At 36.1% G+C, this 25,359-nt stretch overlaps 2 protein-coding genes across 4 annotated transcripts in view; one reads left to right on the forward strand and one right to left on the reverse strand.

Annotated features, from left to right (window-relative positions):
• The window catches only part of LOC117336339 (proline-rich transmembrane protein 1-like), a 29,266-nt gene extending 12,622 nt beyond the window's left edge, over window positions 1–16,644 (forward strand). The window contains exons 2-4 of the mRNA XM_033896833.1: window positions 3,862–4,022; window positions 10,996–11,124; window positions 12,630–16,644. Coding sequence (XP_033752724.1) covers window positions 3,862–4,022; window positions 10,996–11,124; window positions 12,630–12,800 — 461 coding nt within the window. The 3' untranslated portion in view covers window positions 12,801–16,644. The remainder of the gene's footprint in view (window positions 1–3,861; window positions 4,023–10,995; window positions 11,125–12,629) is intronic.
• LOC117336336 lies at window positions 5,995–10,926 on the reverse strand. 3 transcript variants are annotated; one of them, XM_033896829.1, is made up of 3 exons: window positions 10,118–10,926; window positions 7,426–7,567; window positions 5,995–6,154 (listed from the first exon to the last, which is right to left on the reverse strand). In XM_033896829.1, the coding sequence occupies exons 1-3, from the start codon at window positions 10,896–10,898 to the stop codon at window positions 6,118–6,120; spliced, it is 960 nt and encodes a 319-aa protein (XP_033752720.1). In that variant the 5' UTR covers window positions 10,899–10,926; the 3' UTR covers window positions 5,995–6,117. The 3 variants fall into 3 exon arrangements, with proteins under 3 accessions (XP_033752720.1, XP_033752721.1, XP_033752719.1); XM_033896830.1 differs by lacking the exon at window positions 7,426–7,567 and having other exon boundaries at window positions 10,119–10,926; XM_033896828.1 differs by having other exon boundaries at window positions 5,995–7,567.
• Window positions 16,645–25,359: the final 8,715 nt, after the last annotated feature.

Raw genomic sequence — 25,359 nt, forward strand, 5'->3', positions numbered from 1 at the left:
TCCCTGACTGTATCGGTCAACATTGGTACCTGTATTTATGATAATATACAGCTTTAATTTACATCCCTGACTGTACCGGTCAATATTAGTACCTGTATTTATGATATACTACAACTTTAATTTACATCCCTGACTGTACCGGTCAATATTAGTACCTGTATTTATGATATACTACAACTTTAATTTACATCCCTGACTGTACCGGTCAATATTAGTACCTGTATTTATGATATACTACAACTTTAATTTACATCCCTGACTGTACCGGTCAATATTAGTACCTGTATTTATGATATACTACAACTTTAATTTACATCCCTGACTGTACCGGTCAATATTAGTACCTGTATTATGATATACTACAACTTTAATTTACATCCCTGACTGTACCGGTCAATATTAGTACCTGTATTTATGATATACTACAACTTTAATTTACATCCCTGACTGTACCGGTCAATATTAGTACCTGTATTTATGATATACTACAACTTTAATTTACATCCCTGACTGTACCGGTCAATATTAGTACCTGTATTAATGATATAATACAACTTTAATTTACATCCCTGACTGTACCGGTCAGCATTAGTACATGTATTAAAGATATATTACAGCTTGTATTTACATCCCTGACTGTATCGGTCAACATTGGTACCTGCATTTATGATAATATACAGCTTTAATTTACATCCCTGACTGTACCGGTCAATATTAGTACCTGTATTTATGATATACTACAACTTTAATTTACATCCCTGACTGTACCGGTCAATATTAGTACCTGTATTTATGATATAATACAACTTTAATTTACATCCCTGACTGTACCGGTCAATATTAGTACCTGTATCAAAGATATAATACAACTTTAATTTACATCCCTGACTGTACCGGTCAGCATTAGTACCTGTATCAAAGATATATTACAGCTTGAATTTACATCCCTGACTGTACCGGTCAATATTAGTACCTGTATTTATGATATACTACAACTTTAATTTACATCCCTGACTGTACCGGTCAATATTAGTACCTGTATTTATGATATACTACAACTTTAATTTACATCCCTGACTGTACCGGTCAATATTAGTACCTGTATTAATGATATAATACAACTTTAATTTACATCCCTGACTGTACCGGTCAGCATTAGTACCTGTATTAAAGATATATTACAGCTTGTATTTACATCCCTGACTGTACCGGTCAACACCAGTACCTGTATTTATGATATAATACAACTTTAATTTACATCCCTGACTGTACCGGTCAGCATTAGTACCTGTATCAAAGATATATTACAGCTTGAATTTACATCCCTGACTGTACCGGTCAATATTAGTACCTGTATTTATGATATAATACAACTTTAATTTACATCCCTGACCGTACCGGTCAATATTAGTACCTGTATTTATGATATACTACAACTTTAATTTACATCCCTGACTGTACCGGTCAATATTAGTACCTGTATTAATGATATAATACAACTTTAATTCACATCCCTGACTGTACCGGTCAGCATTAGTACATGTATTAAAGATATATTACAGCTTGTATTTACATCCCTGACTGTATCGGTCAACATTGGTACCTGTATTTATGATAATATACAGCTTTAATTTACATCCCTGACTGTACCGGTCAACATCAGTACCTGTATTTATGATATAATACAACTTTAATTTACATCCCTGACTGTATCGGTCAGCATTAGTACCTGTATTAATGATAATATACATCTTTAATATACATCCCCGACCGTACCGGTCAACATAATTAAGTACCTGTATTGATGATATAATACAACTTTAATTTACATCCCGGACCGTACCGGTCAAGATCAGTACCTGTATTTATGATAATAATAATAATGATGTAATGTTGAGAGGAACAGTTGTGATATTGCCATTCGTCTTTAAATAACACTTAATGTGTAACAAAAGCCTGTATAGACGTCACAGTACATGTTGTATCGAATGCACCCCGGTACAGTTGGGTCCTTCCGGTACAGACAGAGACCTGTACAGGCGGGGATGTAGGCTGACAGACCCTACTCGTTAAGCGGGACAAACGGTCAGCTTATGGTCACAATGCCAATGGTGTCAGTGTCAGAAGAAACTCGGGCTAAATGTAGCCAAAGCTTACGTGTCTACCCAGCTTTTCTGTTAAAGTGATAGATGTGAAAAAATAACAACATAGTAAAACCAACCGAAATACAACACAGATTTCCCGATAGGTGGGCATTAGATTGAAAAATATTGAATTGTTGTGAATGCGTGACGAACTGACTTCTCTAAGCGAAGGTGTTTATGTCAGCTCGTCCCGAAGGTGATGTTCAGCCGTAAATGTAAATGACTTCAATCTCTACGCTTGGTCAAGCTCGTTACGTATTAGTACATATTTTACGCATCAATACTTGTGTGATCGTAGACTACACCTGCCATGGTCGGTAATATATATATTGAATATTTATTGCACGTTGATAATGGCTTTTATTGTCTTTTTAAATGTATACAGTAACCTTATTAACAAAACAAGTTATGTTTTGCTCTGAAAATATGGTGTTTGGTTGATTTTTCATATATATGACCGATGGTACATGCACATACAAAAATAATAATATTGTCATCAAATTTGACCATACAATTGTGCTAAATTGGTATTATTTCTTGTAAAAATTGAATGATATACCTATTTCTGCAACTGGTAATTCAAAAAATGGCAAGCAAATGCTCAACAGCTTTTATATAATCCATTTAAGTACCGGTATGTGCATCAGTTCAGTAGTTGAAATGCTAATTTTGATAAGATCGGTTTACATATGTATATTATGTGTCGGAAGATTTAATATAGTGAAAACATCATTATGTATATATAATGGCTATGTTCACAATTTCGAACAACAAAAATATTTGTTTCTGGAACAAGTTTCATCTGATTGCCTGATGACCTTTGCCGGAAAGTCATCAAAATTTGGATGTTTTCATGAAATAAATTTGAAGATCAATATTCATACAACATCATGATTTTTTTAACAAAATTATGTATCCCCCAATCTGTGCTAATATTGGCCATTGTATCGTGGGGAAAGAAAATATGTTTGCTAAAACCAAGAGATATGATTTTACCCTAATTCCCATTAATCAGAAGGATCGTACTAGTACTGTGGTAGTTCATGCCAAAATATTTAGCAGACATTTTTGTCGTTTAGAAAGAACATTTTTAACGGTTCAGTCAATTACAGGAGAAGGCTCGGATTGGTTAACTTGACTTCTTTCATGATTTTCAGATATTTTAAGCAAGATCTCATTTCTGCTCAGGAGAATGTACACAGAAAATGGTTTTATGAGCTTTCCTGCATTAGCCTTTCATAGTATTTAAATGCAAGTTGCAAACATTAATAAATCATTCAATATGGACTTTGAAAAAGTTTTGAATTTAGTGCCTATTGATGAATAATCTGATGACTTGCGATGAAAAAGGGATCATATCAGCTGTAAATGCCATAACATGTATATGGTTCAATGAAAAAGTATAAACAGTAGGTCCCCCTGTTATGAGACAGACATCAGATGGTCTTATAATGGGGGTGGTCTTTGTTGAGAGTTTTGTCATCTGAGTGATGTCAGCGAGGTCAATGATCACACAAGTACATATTACATTATACATGTACATGTAACAGGTGTATGTACCAGTGAATGTAGTACCAATATATATAATTGATATCATCAAACATGCATACTCTATATGATCATGATCATCATCCTAAAGTCCTTGTGCTACCTTATTCACATTCTTCATGTCCATGTTATTCTCCTAATCAGATCTATAAATACATATATTTTTCAGCACCAGGCTATCCGCCCCAGTATGGACAGCCCTTACAAAAGCCACCACCTGGCTATAGTGCAGTGCCACAACATCAACCGTATGGCCCACCGCCAGGAGCCCCAATGTACCAAGGTGACCATCCCCATTTTCAACCTCAGATGGGACCCGGACAAACACAGGTAGGTCGTTCATGAGTGCTTGTTCCGCCCCCCAAATACATTAAATACATGTATATTGGTTTGGACAGATAACTTGAGCAGTGTGTTTGTCAAAACCTGTATGTGTCTGGTTCTCTCATGCATAAGGTTTTGGATTTTTTACCAGAATTGTTCATTTGAACAATTTGCTGGAGCTATTGCCCTTTGAATTTCTGCTTCAGAAATGTTATTAAGGTTTTTTAGCTCACCTGGTCCGAAGGAACAAGGTGAGCTTATGCCATACCATGGCGTCCGTCGTCCGTCCGTCCGTCTGTCCGTCAACAATTGACTTATTTGACTTCTTCTTCATAACCGCTGATCGGAATTTGAACAAATTTCGGTCAGAAGCATCCCTATGGGTAGGGGACTCAAAATTGTACAAATGATGGGGCTGATCCCCTGGGGGCCTCTGGGGCGGGGCCAAAAGGGGTCAATTTGGCACTATTGATATAAACGACTTCTTCTCTGAAACCAAACAATGGCTATCGCTCATATTTGCCTGGTAGCATCACTATGGGGTGGGGATTCAAAATTGTACAAATGATGGGGCTGACCCCCCAGGAGCCGGAGGGGCGGGGCCGAATGTGGTCAATCCGGCTTTATTGATATAAACGACTTCTTCTCTGAAACCGAGCAATGGCTGTCACTCATATTTGCCTGGTAGCATCACTATGGGGTGGGGATTCAAAATTGTACAAATGATGGAGCTGACCCCCAGGGGCCAAATGTGGTCAATCGGGCTATATTCATATAATTGACTTCTTCTCTGGAACCAAGCAATGGATATCTCTCATATTTTACTGGTAGCATCACCTCAGGGTAGGAATTTGAAATTGTACAAATGACGAGGCCGACCCCCCTGGGGGCTGAGGGGCGGGGCCAAAAGGGGTCAGTTTTGCAGAATTGATATAAACAACTTCTGCTCTGAAACTGAGCAATGGATATCGTTCATATTTGCCTGGTAGCATCCCTATGGGGTGGGGATTCAAAATTGTACAAATGGTGGGGCTGACCCCCCAGGGGCCTGAGGGGCGGGGCCAAAATTGGTCAATTTGTTTAAACTTCTATGAAACTAAGCAATGGATATTACTCACATTTGTATGGGGTAGCATGGTTATTGGGTGGGGATTCAAAATTGTACAAATGTTGGGGTTGACTCGGGCCGCCAGGGGGCTGAGGGGTGGGGCCAAAAGGGGTCAATTAGGCTAAATTTATTTAAACAACTTATTCTCTGAAACTTAGCAATGGTTTGACTGGTAGCATCCTATTGGGATAGGGATTCAAAATTGTATAAAGGAAGGAGCTGACCCCCCCCCCAGGGGGCAGAGGGCAGGGTCGAAAGGGGTCAATTGGTCTAAACAAGTTCTTCTCTGAAACCAAGCAATGAATATCACTCACATTTGTGTGGTAGCATCCCTATGGGGTCGCGCCAAAAGTCAATTTCATTTCATGGATTAATGCACTTTTTGGCATTTTTAGAATTAAAATAAAACCAATGTACATGTACCCATATAAAATGCTTATGATATATATTGACATAGCAATACCAGCGACAAATATACTTAAGCATCATTCTTGTTTCATATCTTATGAAACCAGGTGAGCGATACAGGCCCTCTGGGCCTCTTGTTTTATTTGGAAGAAATGTTGATTTATCTCCTTTAGATAAGTCTTCTTCTGTAAAATATATATCTGTTTAAATTTCATGTATATCATGGGACTTGGCACAAATCCCGACCACTGCTGGTCTGTCAATATATATATATACATATATCAACTACATATGTATTCTCCTATATTAACTACATATATATAGTCGTTAGGTTTCGAATTTGTGCAAAGTCCCTGTGATAATATAGAACTTCAGTCTTCATTGATGTAAGTCATTTTATATTCTAATTCGTTTCTCTCAAACGAACATAAATTATTTATCATATAAACTCAAACTCATTACTGGGAGTTAGTCCGCCTAGCTATATGAGGACGTACTTTATTCACTTTAGATATAACAATAAATCACAAGCACAGAGTCCATCACTTTCCCATTGTGTCTTCGCTTCAATCCGACTTCGGAATGTTACAAACATCCATGTTGTGTCCGTCCAATAAAGGTTCTACAATCACAGAACGAAAACAAAAGTAGACACACAGACGATTCAAAAAGGGGTGGGTGGGTGGGAAGTCCGTATAGTACAATGGCTAGGCAAACACAGACACCTGTACGTGTCATCACTGTCCTAAGACTACCTATCGCACGTGCCAATAATGCGGCACGTGCTGAACTCTGACCCGGACTTACCCATACACTCATTTACATAACTATGATAAATCTATTTATATTCTAATTCGTTTCTCTCAAACGAACATAAATTATTTATCATATAAACTCAAACTCATTACTGGGAGTTAGTCCGCCTAGCTATATGAGGACGTACAGACAACAAAGAACGGGATACACTGTTAACATGTTTATTACCATGTAATCCCTTAAAATGTACATTAACTAACATCAAGTTACAAACCCAAATTCTTTGATACAAATAATTTTGACTCAAGCTTGTCTTTCACATAGCCATCTTTGGCAGTTTCTGACCTCCATCGACCATGCGCTTTGAATAATCTGTCAGATACCCCACAATTAGCCGCAGCCGACGCACCGCCAGACCTCAAACTATGTAGACAAAATTTTGAAGGGTCAAGTCCTATGCTTGACAGTTTTTCTAGTAACACCTCCCTGGCCCTAGTGTATGATAACGGTGAAGTACCTCTTAATTTATAGGAGTTCGATTTTGGACAAAATGACAAAGATCTGAATATAAATTCGGAAGAATCGTGAGGAATTTCAGCAAGCTGCAAATACCTAAGTGTCATAGAAACAGGACAACATTGTGAATCTAGCTTAGCTATTGAAACTGTGTTACCCTCTCTGTAAATGTCCGTTTTACTCTTTGGTATGTTTATATTCATGTGCGACTCGAAAAACATTAAGTCTGATCTTCTAATATTACAAATTTCCGAAAAACGTAAAAATGCAGAATATCCTAACAGGCACAATGTTACAAGCCTTAAATCACTCAAATTAGCTCTATGACCCGCAAAATTCGAGACTAAGCTTTTCAAATGTTCTGGAGTAAGCGGTTCTTTTTTAATAACGGATGTCTTTAATTGCCTGCGGGCAGCTTCTCTCACGTGATTGACGAACGCTGATTTACAAGGGTTATGCAATCCTGCCAAATCGTGGGCCCAACCGATAGCATAAAATACTTGATCAATCGCAGTAGAACTTTTTGAAGACTCTGCGATCTGTTTGAAATACAACGCAACATGGAATTCCTTGGCTGGAATAGGGGTGATCTCTGGGTAAAGGCTGCACCATTCAACCCACTTTTTAAATCGCCTTTGGTAAACTTTACTGGTAGAATCTGCCCTTGATTTTAGCACGAAGTCGTGTAGGTCAGAAGCCAGACTACGTAGACTACCGTCTTTTATTAAGGAACGCTCCTTCCAAATACCATTCGAGAAAATATCTGTAACGTGTAAACAAACTCTAATCAACAACATTTATTTCATTATGATCACCACTAAAAAATTATAAAAAAAACAACAACAACAAATTAACCTTCATGTGTCCACAAGCTGAGTAAATCCAATAAATATACTCTAAACATCAATTATCTAAAAAGTGTACATGTACACTATTATCAAAAGCTAAGTGGCCTCCTCGTATATTCATATCAAATGCCAAGTGGCCTCATGATATTTTCATGACATAAGCAAACAAAAAAGCTAATTATTCATTTCAACAGCCAAGTGGCCTCAAAGTAATTTTCAGTCAAAAGCCAAGTGGCATCAATTGTAACAATACATGCTTCATGTCAATGTCCAAGTGGCCGCACAACAATATATACATCTCGAGTCAATGCAAGTGGCCTTGTCGGTTCCACATGAGTGAACAAAACTACAACTACATACGATTGATAGTAAGTGGGTGTGTCGTGTCAGCCAATCACAGTCCTTCTAGCTGATCACGCACTCACAATCACCACTAACCAATCACCTGGCTACAACTTATTGTTGATAATCAAAACGTACTACAAGCACGTGCCCCTTAAAATCAACTGAATTAAACAGCGATTTGTGTGATCCCGGTACGAAAATGCGGTCACTTTCAGTGAAAACAAGAATGTCGCTTATACAGGTTTGGGTTTCTAGGTGATCACCGAAAAGTAAGGGCCAAAAGGGGGCCGAAATCCACTTGGGAAGCACTAACGTACCAGAAGATCGTGAATCTATCATGCATTTTATCACCCTAGGAGCTAAATATACAGGAGGAACAAGCCAATTATTGTCATTCGACCAATCTTGGGAAAACGCATCAACTGCTTCAGAATCAGCGTACCAGAACCTTGAGTTGTATCTCAATGTTTTAGAATTGAAATGATTAGCAAATCGGTCCACAGTATGTGGGCCCCACATATCATTCAAAAACTCGAAAAAATCTTTTGATATACCCCAATCATCATAGTCTATGATCTTACTGATGTAATCAGCTTTCTCATTGTCAGACCGAGGGATCCATTCAACTTTAAGCGACAAATTAAGAGAGATACCTAACTGGAAAATTTTCAAGGCTAAAACTTGAAGCTCTAACACCGAACTTCCGCTCTCAATAATTCTGACGCAATTTTGATTATCAGTATACCATGTGATTATTTGACCTCTCAATATATCTCGAAATTCTGACATAGCTAACTGAATAGCATAGAGCTCCCTCCAAGTTGAGCTTTTGAGAGACTCTTCATACGACCAAGTTTGATGAAATACTGCATTGTCAACTTCCACTACATAAGCTCCACAAGAATGACTACTCGCATCAGAGTATACGACACATTTACTTTTTTGGATACGATTGCTTATATACTTCAAATTGAGAGAGTTAACATTAGAAAGCCAGAACTTCATTTCACTCCAACATTCGTTATCTTTGTCTATCACGAAAGCGGAATCCCAAGACGACCTTTTCTCGACCAACCTGTATAAATACCTAGACATCAATCGAGTTATATTACACAAGACAGGGGACATGGATATGATTTTGCCCGTGACACTAGCTACTTGACGTGCTGTCACCACACACCCGGGGGTAGAGATCTTCCTAAGAACTTGAGTAAGACTATCTAGCCTCCTTATAGGAATTGATGTAGCGTTGATAACCAAATCGCAATTAATCCCTAACCATTCTAATCTTTGCGTGGGTTGCCAAATAGACTTTCCATCATTAGCTACAAAACCAGCAAATACAAGACTCTGTCTGACGAAATCTGAATGACCTTTACAGGTGTCAAAATCTAAACGTATACCCCATCCGTCATCAAGATACACAACAATACAAATTCCATTTTTCCTCCAGAATTTAACGAGGGGTCGGAGCACTTTTGTAAAAATGTACGGGGCTGAAGAAAGACCGAAAGGAAGAACAGTAAAACAAAAATACCTAATTCTCCCGTCAATGACCCATGAAAAACCTAAATATTTTTGATGAGAAGAATGAACGTCCACGTGGTGATAACCCGATTTCAAATCAAACTTAAACATGTACCCGTTCGGTACGATGTAATCCATAGCTGTTTTCCAGTCTTCAAATTTAATTTTCTCTTTCCAAACATGAAAGTTTACTTCACGCAGATCTAAAATCAGACGTTTTTTGCCGCTGGCATTAACCGACACGGACAACGGGTTTACAACATGTGGAATTTCAAACTTTTCAACTACACTCCCTGCTTGTAACAATTCTAAGATAGCCTCCGTTACAAATTCTGAATGGTTCATAGCTGATTTATTGTTATTATTACATTTCTTGTATGGAGTGGATACAAAAGGTATTAAATAACCATCAGATAAAACGCTCAAAATATAATCGTTTGCTTCTACACAGTTTTTCCAATAGTCTAACGAATTTTTCAAACGACCTTTAACACTGGAGATTGGCTTCGAATCACGTGAAATCTGGTTTTCTGAAATTTCATAATTCTCGTCATTAAGCTGACAATCAAACAAATCTCGAGTATGGTACTTAACTGAATTGTCTTCATTTTCCGGCTGAATCCGTGATCTTTGGGCAATTTGCTCTCCAATGTCCAACTCCTCCACAGGCATGGCACAAGTCTGTGGGGGCGGGGCTGCCACGCCCCCTACCTCCGAACTGAGGCCAGGTCCCTCCGCGATGAAACCTGGAAAGCTGGTGAAACTGAGGGGAGCCACGAAAAGCACCAGAATGATTACCGCCAATACTTTGAGAGCCATACAGTTTCCCGGGGGGGTCCACCAGTCGCGGCTGCTGGAGTAGATTTCTTTTGGACTCGTTTTTTTGCGTTGTGCCCGAAATTCCGCCTGACGGATTTTCTTTTCATCTTCGGAATCACTTGCGAGCTCGTCACTTTCATACTCCTTCACAGTATCCCAACCACAGGAAGATTTGTCAGCAATACGAATGAGCTTGTTTCTTTTATGAATAAGAGTCTTGATTTTCGACAGGCTTAACAAAGTAGAGTTTGCGTCACTTTTCTGAACAGCTTTCTCTGCTAGTTCAAGTTCGTCAAGCACTTCTGTGTTAAACTCAAATTGCTTCTGGTTACCATTAAACTTGAACTTTACCTCTCTTTCCTTTTTCAACCGTTTGAAAGAATTAGCAGATAGGACCTGCTCATCTCGTATATCTTCACGGAGACTTTTTAGTCTTTCATCCAGGTAAGTAGTGAATAAGCCTAATGCCTGGAAAGCGTCATTGCTGGCTGGTTCCTTTGCTGGAGGAGCAGGATGAGAATCAATGATTTCCTCTAAACTTTCCTTCTCAGACATGTCAATGTGAACCCAAGTGATAAGGGAATAGAGACCCGGACTTACCCATACACTCATTTACATAACTATGATAAATCTATTTACTATTGGTCAACAGATTCAAGTGGTACCTCCGCCTCAGACTTTCTCGGAACCCCCTCCACCTGATTACATGACCAGAGCCATTTTCACTACTGTCTGCTGTTTCTGGCCTGTGGGAATATTCGCCATAATGAAAGCCAGTGAGGTAAGTGCCTGCCTTCAAGGTCACGGGGGTCAAATGTGCGAACAATTTTACATTACTTCTCAATAACCAAGAGGCCCAAAACCTGATATTGGGCCTGTAGTATGCTCTGATGAAGGGCAAATGAATGACCTTGATCTTCTTTCAAGGCCAAAGAGGTAAAATTTGCTAAAATTTTAAAAAGACTTCATGTCAGCAATCAATTAAAGTGGTCCAGATACCTGATGTTTGGCCTGTAGCACCCTGGGATGTAGCCCGAGTTTTCTCTGGCCCTGTCACCAGACATGGTGACAGGGCCAGAGAAAACTTGGGCCACCTGGGATGAAGGGGTACTAAGTTTATTTTTCCAAGTGAACAACATTTACTTTTCGAAGTTATTATCTAAATAAGCTAAAGACCTAGGTTCATGATATGGATCGAAAATATGCTGGGTTGAAGGACTTCAAATTTTGTTGAAATTAATACATTTAGCCTACTCTCAAATTGAAATGAAGAGGTATTCAGCTTAGCAACCGCACAAATGTCATACCGTAGATAAACTCTACATTAGTACCCGGCCAGGGATGCAGGCCTATATAGTCTCCTGTTGACTTGTTCTAAACTTCTCTTTTGCTGGACCAAATAATCACAATATCATCATGAGCACATTGAATGTGTGAAATAATTAATGACTTTGCTTGACATAATATGCAGAAAGTGATGACATGATCCCATTTTGAGTTAAGATATTTTAAGGAAAAAGGCACATGTGAGCTGTCTCTTACCTAGATAGGAATTGACAGATTCATTTTTTCTCTACTATTTATGGTGTAAACAAAAAAGTCAAATCAAGCTGTCTTTCCATCACAAGTTCATATGATTGAACACAAGTATGTCTAAGTCGTGTTTATTCGAGCTTTCCACTTCAGTTGTTTGTAGACTAAAATGAGATTACTTCCAGTGCTTGTACATTTTCTAAGAGACTAAATTAAATAAAAGTGTACCTTCAATGACTTTTTAAGCACTCCACTGGAGTTTATCTTAAGCTTTCCACTTGATGTAAATAATTCAAATAACTGGTGGAGACATCCACTCTGAAGGCTGTTTTGATCGAGTCATTTACCTATTTAATTTTTGGATTTGTGCATGTACCGGGTATACAGTATTGAAGTACATAGCCATGCCATAGGTTTAGAATGTATCTGTCTGTCTAAACACAATTTGGTTTCTTCATGATAATTAGTTTTTATTCAGAATTTTCATTTCATTGAAGCTATTTGATTAATCTGATGTACTCGGATTGACCGATAAATTAACACAGTAAATTTATATATTACTCAATTCAGATTAATCCTATTCAATATCTAGGTCAAGTATGAATCACCATTTATATTTCCTGGTTTTCAGGTCAGCCTGACCCCTAAGTTTAGAGATATGTCAAAAACAAAACTTTCTCTAGTTTCTGCTTTGCTTCTTATATTCCCATAAACCTAGTTTTCACAAAAATTGCATTTTTTTCCCTCTTTCAGGCCAAAAATGCCTATGCTAGAGGCGACTTTCAACGGGCAAGAGAACATTCAGACTCTGCTAGGCGACTTTCCAACATCGCCATTTTCGCTGGTGTTGCCAGCATTGTTGTGTCCATGATTATTGTTGGAGTGTATGTGGGCCTGATCATGACCAACATGAGGAGTTACTAAAATGAGGGCTGGTCCATATAGACAAACCAACATGTTATTGATGGTGGTGCATGTAGCCAGTACATGAACAGGGCAGTTATTGGGCACAGGGACCTGAGAACTTGTTACAGTCTATGTATATTAGGGATATGAGGTTTTGATATAGTCTAGATGTATATCACCCTATCCTGGTGTGTATAATGAAGGCTAAATGTTAAATCCAGTTCACTGAAACCTACAGAAATGTGCTACTACATCCACTTGTTTATGTCCAGATACACATAGACTGTATCAAATTCTCAGGCCGACGTGTGTTGTTATGAGGTTAGAATTTCCATGTTGTAAGGTGTAGTTTTATTTGTAGTATAGTATTCTTATTCTTACTTTACTGAAACAAAAATCATGACCAATTGATAGATTTATAAATTTGAAAACTGAAAAGATGAACAAAAAGTATATTTTTTAATTTTGAATCTAAGCATAGACATTTTGTGTGATAATCTATTTGATATAGAAATGATAAATGAAGAACAATATACAGTGTATTTTTATTAGGTAAGATTATTTTAGCTGTATTTTACATTAATTGTATAAAGATAATCTGTAATACTGGTGTTGATTGTCCCATGTTTAAGTATTTACACATTAATTATCTATATTGTGCAGAAGATTGTATCATCCCTTTCTTGCCACAGAGGTTGTTCAGTTGATTACTGTTAAAGAAGAAATATGATGATTATAGTACATAGTTGTACCCATTTGTCTGGAAAAGAGATATTTATTATATATAATTAGTTAATTTTTTTTTATAAATTTCTCAGAAAATATATTAGGTACAAAGCATACAAAATTAGTGTTTGAAAAGATAATCAATTTTGAAACTCAATGCAGGATAGCCATGTTTTTTTTTTAACATGGCTGAGATTCCAAGACAAAAATGATTTTATTTTGTGGATTTTGAAAATTTCACAAATTTGTTGGATTTTGAGAATTGGATTTAACTCCCTATCATTTTTTCATTTTTACAAATCTTGAATAAGAATTAAAATTAATATACAATATAGGGTCTCGTGAAAGTGTCTTTCCTTCTGAATTTACATATTTGTCATGGACTCTTAAAGAGTTTCATTGAGTCTGATTTGGAGTATTAATTCAATTTACTTAATATAATTCCCGTAAATAATGTATTAATACAATTTAATATATATAATGCCTGTATATAATGTATAAGGATTTGAAGATTACAGGGTCACAAAATTCATGATGTTGGGAGTCTTGAAATTCTTTATTTATTTTGAATTCTGTATGTTGAAATGTAGCTGTTAATGTTATAGGATTTTAAAAATTAGGACCCTATATTTTCAAAGTTTTACAAATTATAGTAGTTGTATTCAATGTCGACCAAATTCTTGCTTTATTTCAGCACCACAACTTGTCCCAGTATTCTACCTCTAAATCTCGGCCTTTTTTTCCGAGTTTTCTAGGTGTGATGACAGTCCTATCAACAATGTGTATATCCAAAAGAAAGAGTTTAAAGATTAATTATTGATTCTGCCTTGATTCAGTGATTAATCACAAATTCCCAACCCCATGGCCTGTAAGATATCTAAATTATAAGATATTTGTTGCCATCCTCTAGAGGGGCGAAAATGGGAGATCTCCCACCAAGGGGTTGTTCAAAGTGGAAGATTTAGGGCGGCGACATTTTAACAACATAAAATTGTTTTTGTGCAGTATTTTTCGTCATGAAGTACCCAATGTTGTTTTATTATTAAGACACTTAGAAGAAGGACCACTGCAAATCTGTGTCAAGTCCCTCTAGAAGCAGCTTATAATAGTGTCAGGACTATGTGAACTGAAGTAGATCTAGAATCCTACCACAAGCCTCTTCATTGTGTTCTCATGACTTAAGCCCCAGTGGCCATGCTATTTATTAGATGGACCATTGCAAATCCCAAGTCCCAGTGGCAATGCTACTTAATAGATGAACCATTGCAAATTCAAGTCCCTTTGGCCAAGATACTGAAAAGATGGACCATTGCAAAACCGAAGTCCCAGTGGCAATGGTACTTCATAGATTGACCATTGCAAATTTAAGCCCCAGTAGCCATAATATTAATATATGGACCATTTCAAATTCTAGTCCAAGTGACCATGATATTTAATAGATGGACCATTGCAAATCACAAATCCCAGTGGCAATGCTACTTAATAGATGGGCCATTGCAAATTCTAGTCCAAGTTGTCATGACATAAATAGTTGGTCCTTTGTATTGTACCTAAAAGGAAGTGTCCTCTTCTGTATGCTTTTGTAAAATAGATAAATTTGGATTAGTTTGTTTAGAAGTAGTAATCAGGTTGATGGCATTTACAGTGATTTACTGATTATAAAATACAATTCGACCGTCATCTCTCTGTTTGGTACACTCTATTAAAGTAAGCTACTCTAAATAGATATAGGATGGTCAGATTATCACCAGATGTTTTCTCTGATTGGGTGGGTAAAGGTATTGGGTCACCTGCCCTACCATGGGAGTTTATTTCATTATCTTTTCTGCAAAGAAAATATTTGTCTCTTTTGCAGTCTTTCTGTTCACAAATGGTTTCCATACCCCAGGTAGGCTTATTTATAAGCATACTTACACCAAAGTTTTATTATCTTGAAAACAATTTGTATTCTTAGAAAGCTGACCCCCAGGGGAAATGTTGCCACAATAATTGAAATTCACATTAATACTATAATTTCATATCCATACCTGAATTTGGCTTCCATTTTAGGCTTTTTTTGATTATTTTTCCCATTCTTTTAAGCATCAACAAAATAATTGATGAATGTGAGGTATCTCTTAGCAAAACAAGCGTGATTGGCTTGATTTTTTGTTTATAATGATAAAAGAACTTTTGAGTTAATCGGTGTAAAATTAATCTGCACTATTGGCACTTTATGGGGTCTATATATTGACATTGTTCTCATTGTGGTTTTGATCAGGTGAAATACTGTAAAGTGCTTTTTAAAAAATGCTTTTATAATATAGTGATGTTGTCATTTATTACTGGGCTGTATGCATTGAAAAATGCAGTGATATTGTGTTTCATAAATTAATATTTTTCCAGATCAAGTTCTGGCTGATGAAATCAATGGGTTATTATGTATACCAAGACACACAAGATATTTACACTTTCCAATATAAATTGAGAGTTGGATACAGTAGAGACCAAAAATGAATGAACCTACATCTTATAGCTATTTCGTCCTTCTAGAACTCGTCAGTGATGTTATTGGCCTGATCTTACCCTGGTACTCTCCTAAAGCCTCATGGGCTGTCGGGGTTTTTTGCCTCTATTTTATGAAAAAAAGTGCCATTTGAAGTTATTTTGTTGACAGTTTTAATGTGTTCAAATACTTTTACATTTTAAAAATTTCACTTTGAAATGAAGTTAAATGAATTACATGCATTTGTTTTTATACAGACAGTTTTTATATGGACAAGGTTAATTACGTTTCTGTTTAGAACTGATACCGTTGCTTGCCTTATTAAATACCATAGAATATGCATTACTAATATTCTGAATTACTTTATGTTTTGTTGATATATAAAGTGACAGAAATGGTTTTGATAATTTGGTATTTTAGAATTTTCAATATAGACATTCAGTTTGGTTTTTCCTTCTTTTAAATGGATTTTGTTTGGTTTATTTTCAGAATGAAAAACAATTATATTTTTTACATTTTTTTTTTTTTAAAACATGATTTGTCTAATTGTTACTATCATTTATCTAGTTTTTACTATCATGAACAGATATAAAGGTTTGTTGTAATTTTTCAACATACGTGTATATTTCAAATAAACATGTCAGTATAAAACAAATTGTTGAATTTTTTTGTCCCCCCACCACGACGTATTGTTTGGGGATATAGAAATGCTGGTGTCTGTCAGCTTATCTGCTTGTCTACTGGTCTGTTTTCTCAATTCTACAAACATTTAATTTTGACAGAAGACCTTGATTACATTCTCAGCTCGAAAATGAACAATCTCTGATAAGTTTTGTTGAGTTACTTCCCTTGAGGTTTTAGCTCAACTGGCTGAAGGGCAAGTGAGCTTATGCTGTTGGGTGGCATGTGTCGTCTGTTAGGCATTTTTTATCGGAACTGAAACCTGGCTGAAACCAGTTTTTTTCAAGTTTAACTTATAACTTTAGTCTATTGTCCCATCAGTGTAACATAACCAAAATACGACAGAAATACAATGCATAATGCATAGAGAATGAATCTGTTAGAACAACATACAATTTCAATTCAAAACATATTAAAGTGGTTCTTAGCTTATTTGATTCGAAAATATATTTACCCAATGCACAGAGTTCATTGATACTTTGCGAATTTAGAAGCTTGATAGCCTTATAAACTGAAGTTTATTTAACTCTATGATTACAAAGTTTGTTACAAGAAAGTAAAAAGTGGAATTCATCTTCCATATTGTTTACAAATCTTGCTTTTCTCCTAATGTTTCTGTATCTTCCTGTCTCAATATCAAGTAAGTTAGCCAAAATAGGTATTTTAGTGAGTCATTCTATATTTGACAGGTCCTATATTAAGACAAAATTGAAGAGAAAGTTTGTCAGGTATTTAGATATTTATATAATTAGCTCGTAGAGTTTGCTCCCCTTGATCAAATAGTCTCTATTTAATCTCTAGCAGAGTTAATTTTTGGTAACAAACATTGAATGGGTTCAGCCATACACCTCCAAATCCTCAGTTATTCAAATCGTCTCCGATACTATATTCCCAGTCGAATACATTTCTATTTCCACTCCATTTTACCAAAAAATCACAACAACTAGAGATCATACATTTCTCCCTGTAAACCACTTTAAACCAGTATTTTATTTTCTTATATTTTCTAATCAGATCTAAGGGAAAGCGACCTAATTCAAAATAAATCGTGCTGATATTCTTTTTTAATTTTTTTTTACTTTTGATAGTTTCTTACAAAAAATCAGATGAATCTTTTCTACATCAAGGGCTTTACACACTCCCAAAACTTCACTAGCATAAAATGTATACCACCAACCACATATGTATCAAAAAGATGTAGCATATAATTTTGATATTTAGATTTGAATTTGAACATTTTGAAAATAATTAAAACAGCTTTCCGTGTTTGAACAGTTTTTGAACATTAGTAAACTTATTATTGTAACTTGTATACCATTTCTCATTGTTTCTTATTCTACCTGCTTTAAAAAGATAATTATTTTAGTTTTTTCAACATTAACTGTTCCACTGCCTGCAATATGCATCTGAGTTATTCAGCATTTCTTGAAGACCTTCGACAGACTCTGAGAATACAATCATATCATCAGCTATATAGTAATAAATATAAACTCAGTTCTTCAAAATTATAATTACTTCTACAGCTATTTATGAAAAATGATTCAAAATCATGAATACAAAAAGAAAAAAAATCATGAATACACATAGCAAAATAGAATTTGCAATAATATTTTGCCCTGTAATAAACAGATATAATTATTGAAAAAGCAGACACTTTTCCATTCAAGTTAGCACAAGATTTCACATGTACATAAATATAGGATTTTCCCTCATATTCCAGTTTTCGAAAGTTTATATCACAAATGCTTTCCTGAAATCAACAAAATAACAACAAAGCCACTGATTTCTACTGAAAGACATTAAAAAAATGGCGGCAAATGTGGAAGTCCTGGTCGAACTTAAACTGGGCATCAGAAGTAATGTGATTTACCTCATTTCTAATTTCTTATAGCGTTATTAATTTCTTCAATGGTAATTACTTGATCTATTTCCTGGTATGTATAACGTTACATCATCTTCTTGAAAGAAATTAGAAATATAAATTATGTTCACTATTGGTCACAACAGAGTTGTCGTTCTTGGTCTTTTTTTTTTTTTGACTTGGTCAAGCTAAATTTTCTATAAAATTGCTTTGGATTATTTAAACGCAGATTCTCTAGCATGTCACCTTCCAACCGAGAGTATTGTCACTTTTCAAATATCGTTTGTAAAATGTAAATGGAGAAATAAAGTTACGTAATAACAGCCAAATGTTAATCATTGAGGATTTTAATATGCCTGAAATTGATTTGGAACATGAAAGGAGTAAAGTAGCAGAACATCATCACTCAACTATTTTCCTAGAGGCTATTAAAGACTTTTCCCTTTATCAACATGTAAGTAAGCCGACGCGGGTTCGTGAGGGTCAGAATCCCTCTATATTGGACTTGGTCCTCACTAAGGAGGAGGGCATGATCGAACTTATAGACTTACTCCCAAGTACTGGGAAGAGTGATCACCTGCTTTTATCTGTTAAACTGAATATAAAACATTAGAAGCAAGAAACGAAAACTAGGAAAAGGAACTACCACAGAGGCCAATATAGCACCATACGTACGCGGATGAAAGACGTAGACGGGCAGAAAGTCCTAAGTAAACGCCCCACCTCGCAAACATGGTTTGGTTTGTTTGGTTTGTTTTTGTTTAACGTCCTATTAACAGCCAGGGTCATTTAAGGACGTGCCAGGTTTGGAGGTGGAGGAAAGCCGGAGTACCCGGAGAAAAACCACCGGCCTTCGGTCAGTACCTGGCAACTGCCCCACGTAGGTTTCGAACTCGCAACCCAGAGGTGGAGGGCTAGCGTTAAAGTGTCGGGACACCTTAACCACTCGGCCACCGCGGCCCCTCGCAAACATGGAATACCTTGGTTACGTATCAAATATTATAGAAGACGCTATACCAGAAAACAATGTAAACCTGTCCAGAGTTGCATGGAAACCTACTGAGATGCCAAATTGGTGGTAAGTCCTAAAAGACGAGTTTGGATCAGTTATCAACACCGTGGATCTGAAAACAATCTGAAGAGATATAAATCTGGTCGGAACTTGGCTACCAAAGCCATTAAGAAGTCCATGTACACCTACGAAAAACACCTGGCCGAAAACATCAAAAGTGTTAATAAGCTTCGCCAAAAAACTCGAACAACCGTTTCTGTCACTAACATGGAGAAAGAAGATCTGGGACATATACTCTGACAGACCTAGCCACAGCAGAAGAACTCAACAACTATTTTAGTACTGTGTTTAACCCCTACTGTGACGAAACAATTCCATCCTTCCCTAGAAGACTTTGTAAGACTATCTTAACTGACGTACTAATCAACAGGACCAAAATTATAAAGAACGGCAACAAATCTCCAGGGACAAGATCGATTCCATCCCTTACTGCTTCAAACTAAGGATCAATTGGCAGTGCCTTTAGAAATTGTTCAAATCATCACATAACGAGGGGAAATACCGGAACTGCTCACGTTACCCCTATTAACAAAAGCGGCAAATATTCTGTAACAGGGGATGTTTGTAATTATTGTAAATTTTGTGTTCTATATGTTAAGGTGTTAACGGCGAAAATGCCAAGGCAGTATATTTAGACGTCAGTAAAGCATTTGATAAGGTTCCTCATCAACATCTACTAGCCAAACTTAGAGGTTATGGAGTGGAAGGAAATACTCTAGATTGGATTAAAGATTTCATGTTGGAATTAAGACAATGTGTCTGTCAAAAAAACGAATAGATATATAGGCCTTATATTCAGGACCTTCACCTATATTGATGAAAATATGTTCCGGTGCTTATATAACACCTTGTTACGACAAAGTTAAAAGACGCCACCCAAGTTTGGTCTACAGTGCTTAAAAAGATCAAATCACAGTTGAGAATGTCTAACGAACAGCTTTCCTGAAACTTACTTAAACTTGGCATTCCATCACTTGAATACAGAAGATTTAGGAACAACATAGTGGAAACTTATAAAATCATGAACAACATAGATATTCTAGACAAGGACATGCTATTTACATCTGTAGATTCAAAAAGAACTAGAGGAAACTCCTATAAATTGTTCAAGAAACAGAGCAGGACATCCAGCACACAGTGAACCCTAACCAGGAGGGTAATTAACCACTGGAATGCACTCCCTGATCCCGTAGTTCTAGCACCAACTCTGAATTGTTTTAAGTCTCGCTTTAACAGCCAATGCCGTACTTTTCCCTTCAAATTTTACCAAGTTTTTAAAGTCTGTGCAAACTAAACTGTACATAGTAATGATTATGAAGAAGCGCCATCATTAGCTAATAGCTAGCATCGGTGTTACGTATGACAATCTATCTTTTTGACCATTAGAATATCAACAAAATCTTCAAGGTCAAGAATATTTTATAACATATCTATTGTACTTTTTGTTACAATGTCATATGAGTATTGTTTATGCACATTTGTAAGACAATAAAAAAATACCTGACATCAACATTCTCTCTTTTTTTTTCCTTTTCTTTTTTTACAAAAGTACAATCTTTTTACATTCAATCGAAGACAATTTTTGGAATCCGATAAATTTGGAAAAGAATGAAGAATATGTTACTAATACCTAATTTCTTAATATAACTTTTGCAAACAATGAGAAATTATCCCACAGCAACTCCTTAGAACTTCAGAAATTTCATAAACGCGAGCCCGTATTGTTATTTTCAAAGTCTGCCCTGCAGGTAGGACGAAAGAATTGTACCTGCTGCCCCCATTGCATGATCGTAAGAGACGACTAAATTTGGGATCTTATGTTTTCTCTTTTCTTTCTTAACAACTTTTTTCTTCCTAATGTCTCCCCTTAAAAATGCCTCACTTTTGGCCTTATAGGACATGAGTTGGACAATGTGGGAAAATAAAAGGGAAAGAATAGTTTCTCTAAAAAATGGCCATTGCGACAAATGGAGTTTCTTTATCCAGTTTGTAACAGGCGGAGAAAAGAGGAATTTCTCATAAAATTCTTTGCACAATAAAATCTCAGTGTTCATTACACACGTTATGAATAAAATAAATACCTTTTTTCAGACCATTTACTGACGAAGACTGAATTGTAGTCAATTCTTATATCATTGTTAAACCACGGAGCTTGGTAAAAATAGACTCTTCATTTAAAGGGGGAGTGGCAAAAATATATCTAAGTTATTTAAACTTCTTTCCAGAACAAATCCTTTATTGTTTTAGCTTCTTTCCTATAGATCCATGACCCGTAAATTCTTAGTGAATGTTTTGGTGAATGTTTTGGTTCTTTAAGACTTTGTTTTTCAAAAATGTAAGTTCGTTAATGAGTATTCTTTCAGTAATTTCTGAATCCAGGAAATTTTCATGGACTTTGCGAAGGCATAACGCTTTTGACCAGTAGTATTCTAGATATTTTATCTCCCTTATTACTCTTTGTAGTGAGCGACTTGAAATATTGTTGCATGGTTTTAAGTAAAACCCCATCAAACTGATCGACAGAATGGTCAATATCATCCTGAGTTACATTGCCTGGTAAAATAGTGCATTTATTGAATTGATTTCATTAGCATGCGACACATTTTCAAATGTATTATTTTGATCATTATCCAACTGATAAAGAGGAGTTTTCTCTCCCTGGCTTAGTGACATGAATATATCTTCCTCGGACTAAATCTTTACAAATAATTGAACTTTGTCGAGGAGTAATGGCGCCACAATCGGCTATAGCAGTGGCAAACTTGTACGTGCTAGACTCCATCTCGGAAAACAAAGCCTTATCTAGTAGCCTCATATTATAAGTATTTATGACTGAAAGCGTTTGTTTGCATTCGAACAAAAATGTAAACATCGGAAGCTTGCAGTTTTACCGGGGCTCCTAAAGGTGATTTACTAGGGATTATATACACGTCGTCAGGAAGGCTTGCCAAGTGATATTTTTCCTTCAACCACAGCGCTAATTATATTTATATTCTGAATTATTTCTAAGATATCTCATTTCTTTATATTTTAATTTAATTTTTACAAAACGTGTGGTTTGCTGAATTTCTGTAAACAAAGAATGCTCTCGCAGGTTGTGAAAAAATTGCTTTCAGTAAAAACATGATTTTTACAATAAGTAGAAAGTTTGTAAACGGAAGAAAATTTTACTTTCTGTTGATATTTTTTCCTTCTTTCTTTTTTTTTTTTTTGTCCTAAATGTCCTGGTAATTTGCTATGATTTGACAATAATCAGTTGTTGCAATAGCTATTTATTAAGTTCTACTACATATTGCCTTATGTATTGCAACCTGATTGCACATGTCCAATGCAATGTGCATAAGGTTTATTTTCCACATTTTTTTTTCTGGCTGGAAAAACGGACGGAGGATTGGAACTTAAAAACTGAAATAAAAAAAAAATTAAAAAAAACCCAGTAAAATATAAAAAAATGATACGTTCATCGTAATACTGCGCCGTGGACTGACTTTGTAGATCCGAAATTCAACACTTGATACACTTGGCTTCAATGCCAATTTTATAGAACTCATTTTCTTAGCTGTTCAGAAAGTCTTCCACTGCATGTTAGGGATTAGGGTGCCTCAAATAGCTGTTTTCAGTTTTGGAAATAGATGAAAGTCTGATGGAGCGAGATCAGGTGAATAAGGCGGATGCTAAATCAATTTAAAGCCACAGTCGTGAATGGCAGCCATGGCAATGACAGACTCTTCACCCTAACCCTAACCGATTCTGTCCATTTTGCAAAAGTCGATTACTTTACAGTGCTACCTCGTCGATATGAACTAACCAAATGGCACCAGTCCTTGGGTACACGACCCTGTATAGTCAGAGAATAGTAGGACTTAAAAAGAACATCATTGAGTACCACTTTCAATACGAGGCTCACAACTTATCAATCAGCGCCTGGTACAATTGTACATGTTATAACGCCTGTAAGTTTATGTTTATAGTCAAATTAACTACTTGGCTCTAAAAATAGTAAGGTCATGCATGCTTTGTCCAAATTTTACTTTTTAAACGGTTTGTATTGACGACAGACATAAAATGTTCTGATAGAGTGTTAGATATCCTCAGGTTCCAATGCGTTTGGTGGACACATTTTTCCATAATAATCGTATTTTCTGGACATTGGCTACGTAGCAGATAACTATTGACAGTGGATTATTTTTTCTGGATTTATATATATATTATTGATTCTGCTTGAGACTATCGAACAAATCAGATTCTACAGTTCATTAATGACTACATAACCGAAATAAGCCTCAACGAATTCCCTAATACCAGTTTTTGTTCGGATTAGATTTCATTTTGAGCCTACCAGTAAACATGGCGGTGGCATTTTTACTACAAATACTCTAAATCAGCACCACACTTGTTTCCTAACTAACAAAAAGTCTTCATTGATTATTCCATGGTGTTGTTTTACTGGACATTTCTCCGACAAAATCTCCCAGGGTGATAAACAGTGCAGTTAAAACACGCGTGCGGCAAAAAACAAATATAGACTAGTTTTCAAACGAATATGATGTCCAGTAAAAGATAAAATGAAAAAAATTAATCTTAAAACAAAGTTAGGAAAATCCGTAAGCCACAGGAATAGGACAGATAAAAAAGCCTAAAATCTGAGACGCTAAAAGACACACAGAGCTGACAGCATGCATCGTATTAAGATATTCTGCAGATTACAGCAAAAAGGAATTTCGTAACATTATCAAAAGTAAAAAAAAAAAAAAAAAAAAATAATATGCAAACCAACAATATCCAATGAATAAAATTCACCAAAAGCAATGCACATGTTTTGAGTAAGCTATTTCAGTCAGTTTTCATAACGAAAAAGACAATTTTCAGAAATGTCAGATTTAGACCAATCACCATATAAAACAATGCCGTCCAACATAAAAATGAGTCAGGTATATAAACTCTAGCAGCATATACAAGTACATGAACCTATTTGTCCATACATAGCTGCGATAACGTAGATCTGGACGACGAACGAACGATTTCTGACGGATGGTCGTCGTCAGCCAGAGAGCAGTGTGGACAGGGTTATTCTTTGCAATCTTTTTAGTCCAGACATTATTCCAGCTAAAGATTGCAAAGAATAACCCAAATACTATCCTTTCTTTTCAAAACACCTATAGACTCGGACACCGTACCACTCGCTCAGAGCGGAGCACATGCAGTACTAGTCTTAATGAAGGGGTATGTATTATGCTGATAATTACTCACTCTCACTGGTATCATCCGTTAGCTTCGTGAAAGGATTACACTCAGTCGAGATAAAATAACACCATTCATCTATTACGGGCCTAAAGGAAAGAAGAAATTACGGCCAGTAAAGCTCATGATATGTTTGTAAGGCGAAATACCAATAAGCAAGACAATTTAGTAAGAAGAATTGTTGGATTTCCATCCTATTATCTTTCAAGGACAAAATATGTTTCATGGGACTCTGGAGACATCTAGAGAAAAGGAAGCCATGATAACTATCCATTTAATCTCTGACATCAGAAAGTCGTATCTTGGAGCCTCATGAGAAGGTATCCGTGAATAAAGTGTCCTTACAAATTCAGGAAATCACAACTTGACCATGCAGCAAAATTTGACAGCTCCTTTTGCCTTGATAAGGACCTGAAACTCAAGCTTGGATATAATATGATAACCCAGGGGCAACTTCAAATGTCTGTTCACCGCGTTCAATTTTGTGACTTCATTATCTACACAGGGAAAG

The sequence above is a fragment of the Pecten maximus genome, chromosome 10 (genome assembly GCF_902652985.1).
Source record: "Pecten maximus chromosome 10, xPecMax1.1, whole genome shotgun sequence".
NCBI classification, from domain to species: Eukaryota; Metazoa; Mollusca; class Bivalvia; order Pectinida; family Pectinidae; genus Pecten; species Pecten maximus.

What these genes read in the sequence shown, in the direction of transcription:
- LOC117336336 (XM_033896828.1), bottom strand. Translation starts at nt 10,898, where the DNA reads ATGTCTGAGAAGGAAAGTTTAGAGGAAATCATTGATTCTCATCCTGCT. An exon ending in GGAAAATGAAGACAATTCAG is followed by an intron (nt 7,568 to 10,117) that starts TTAAGTACCATA and finishes TACACGTTACAG; the next exon opens with ATATTTTCTCGAATGGTATT.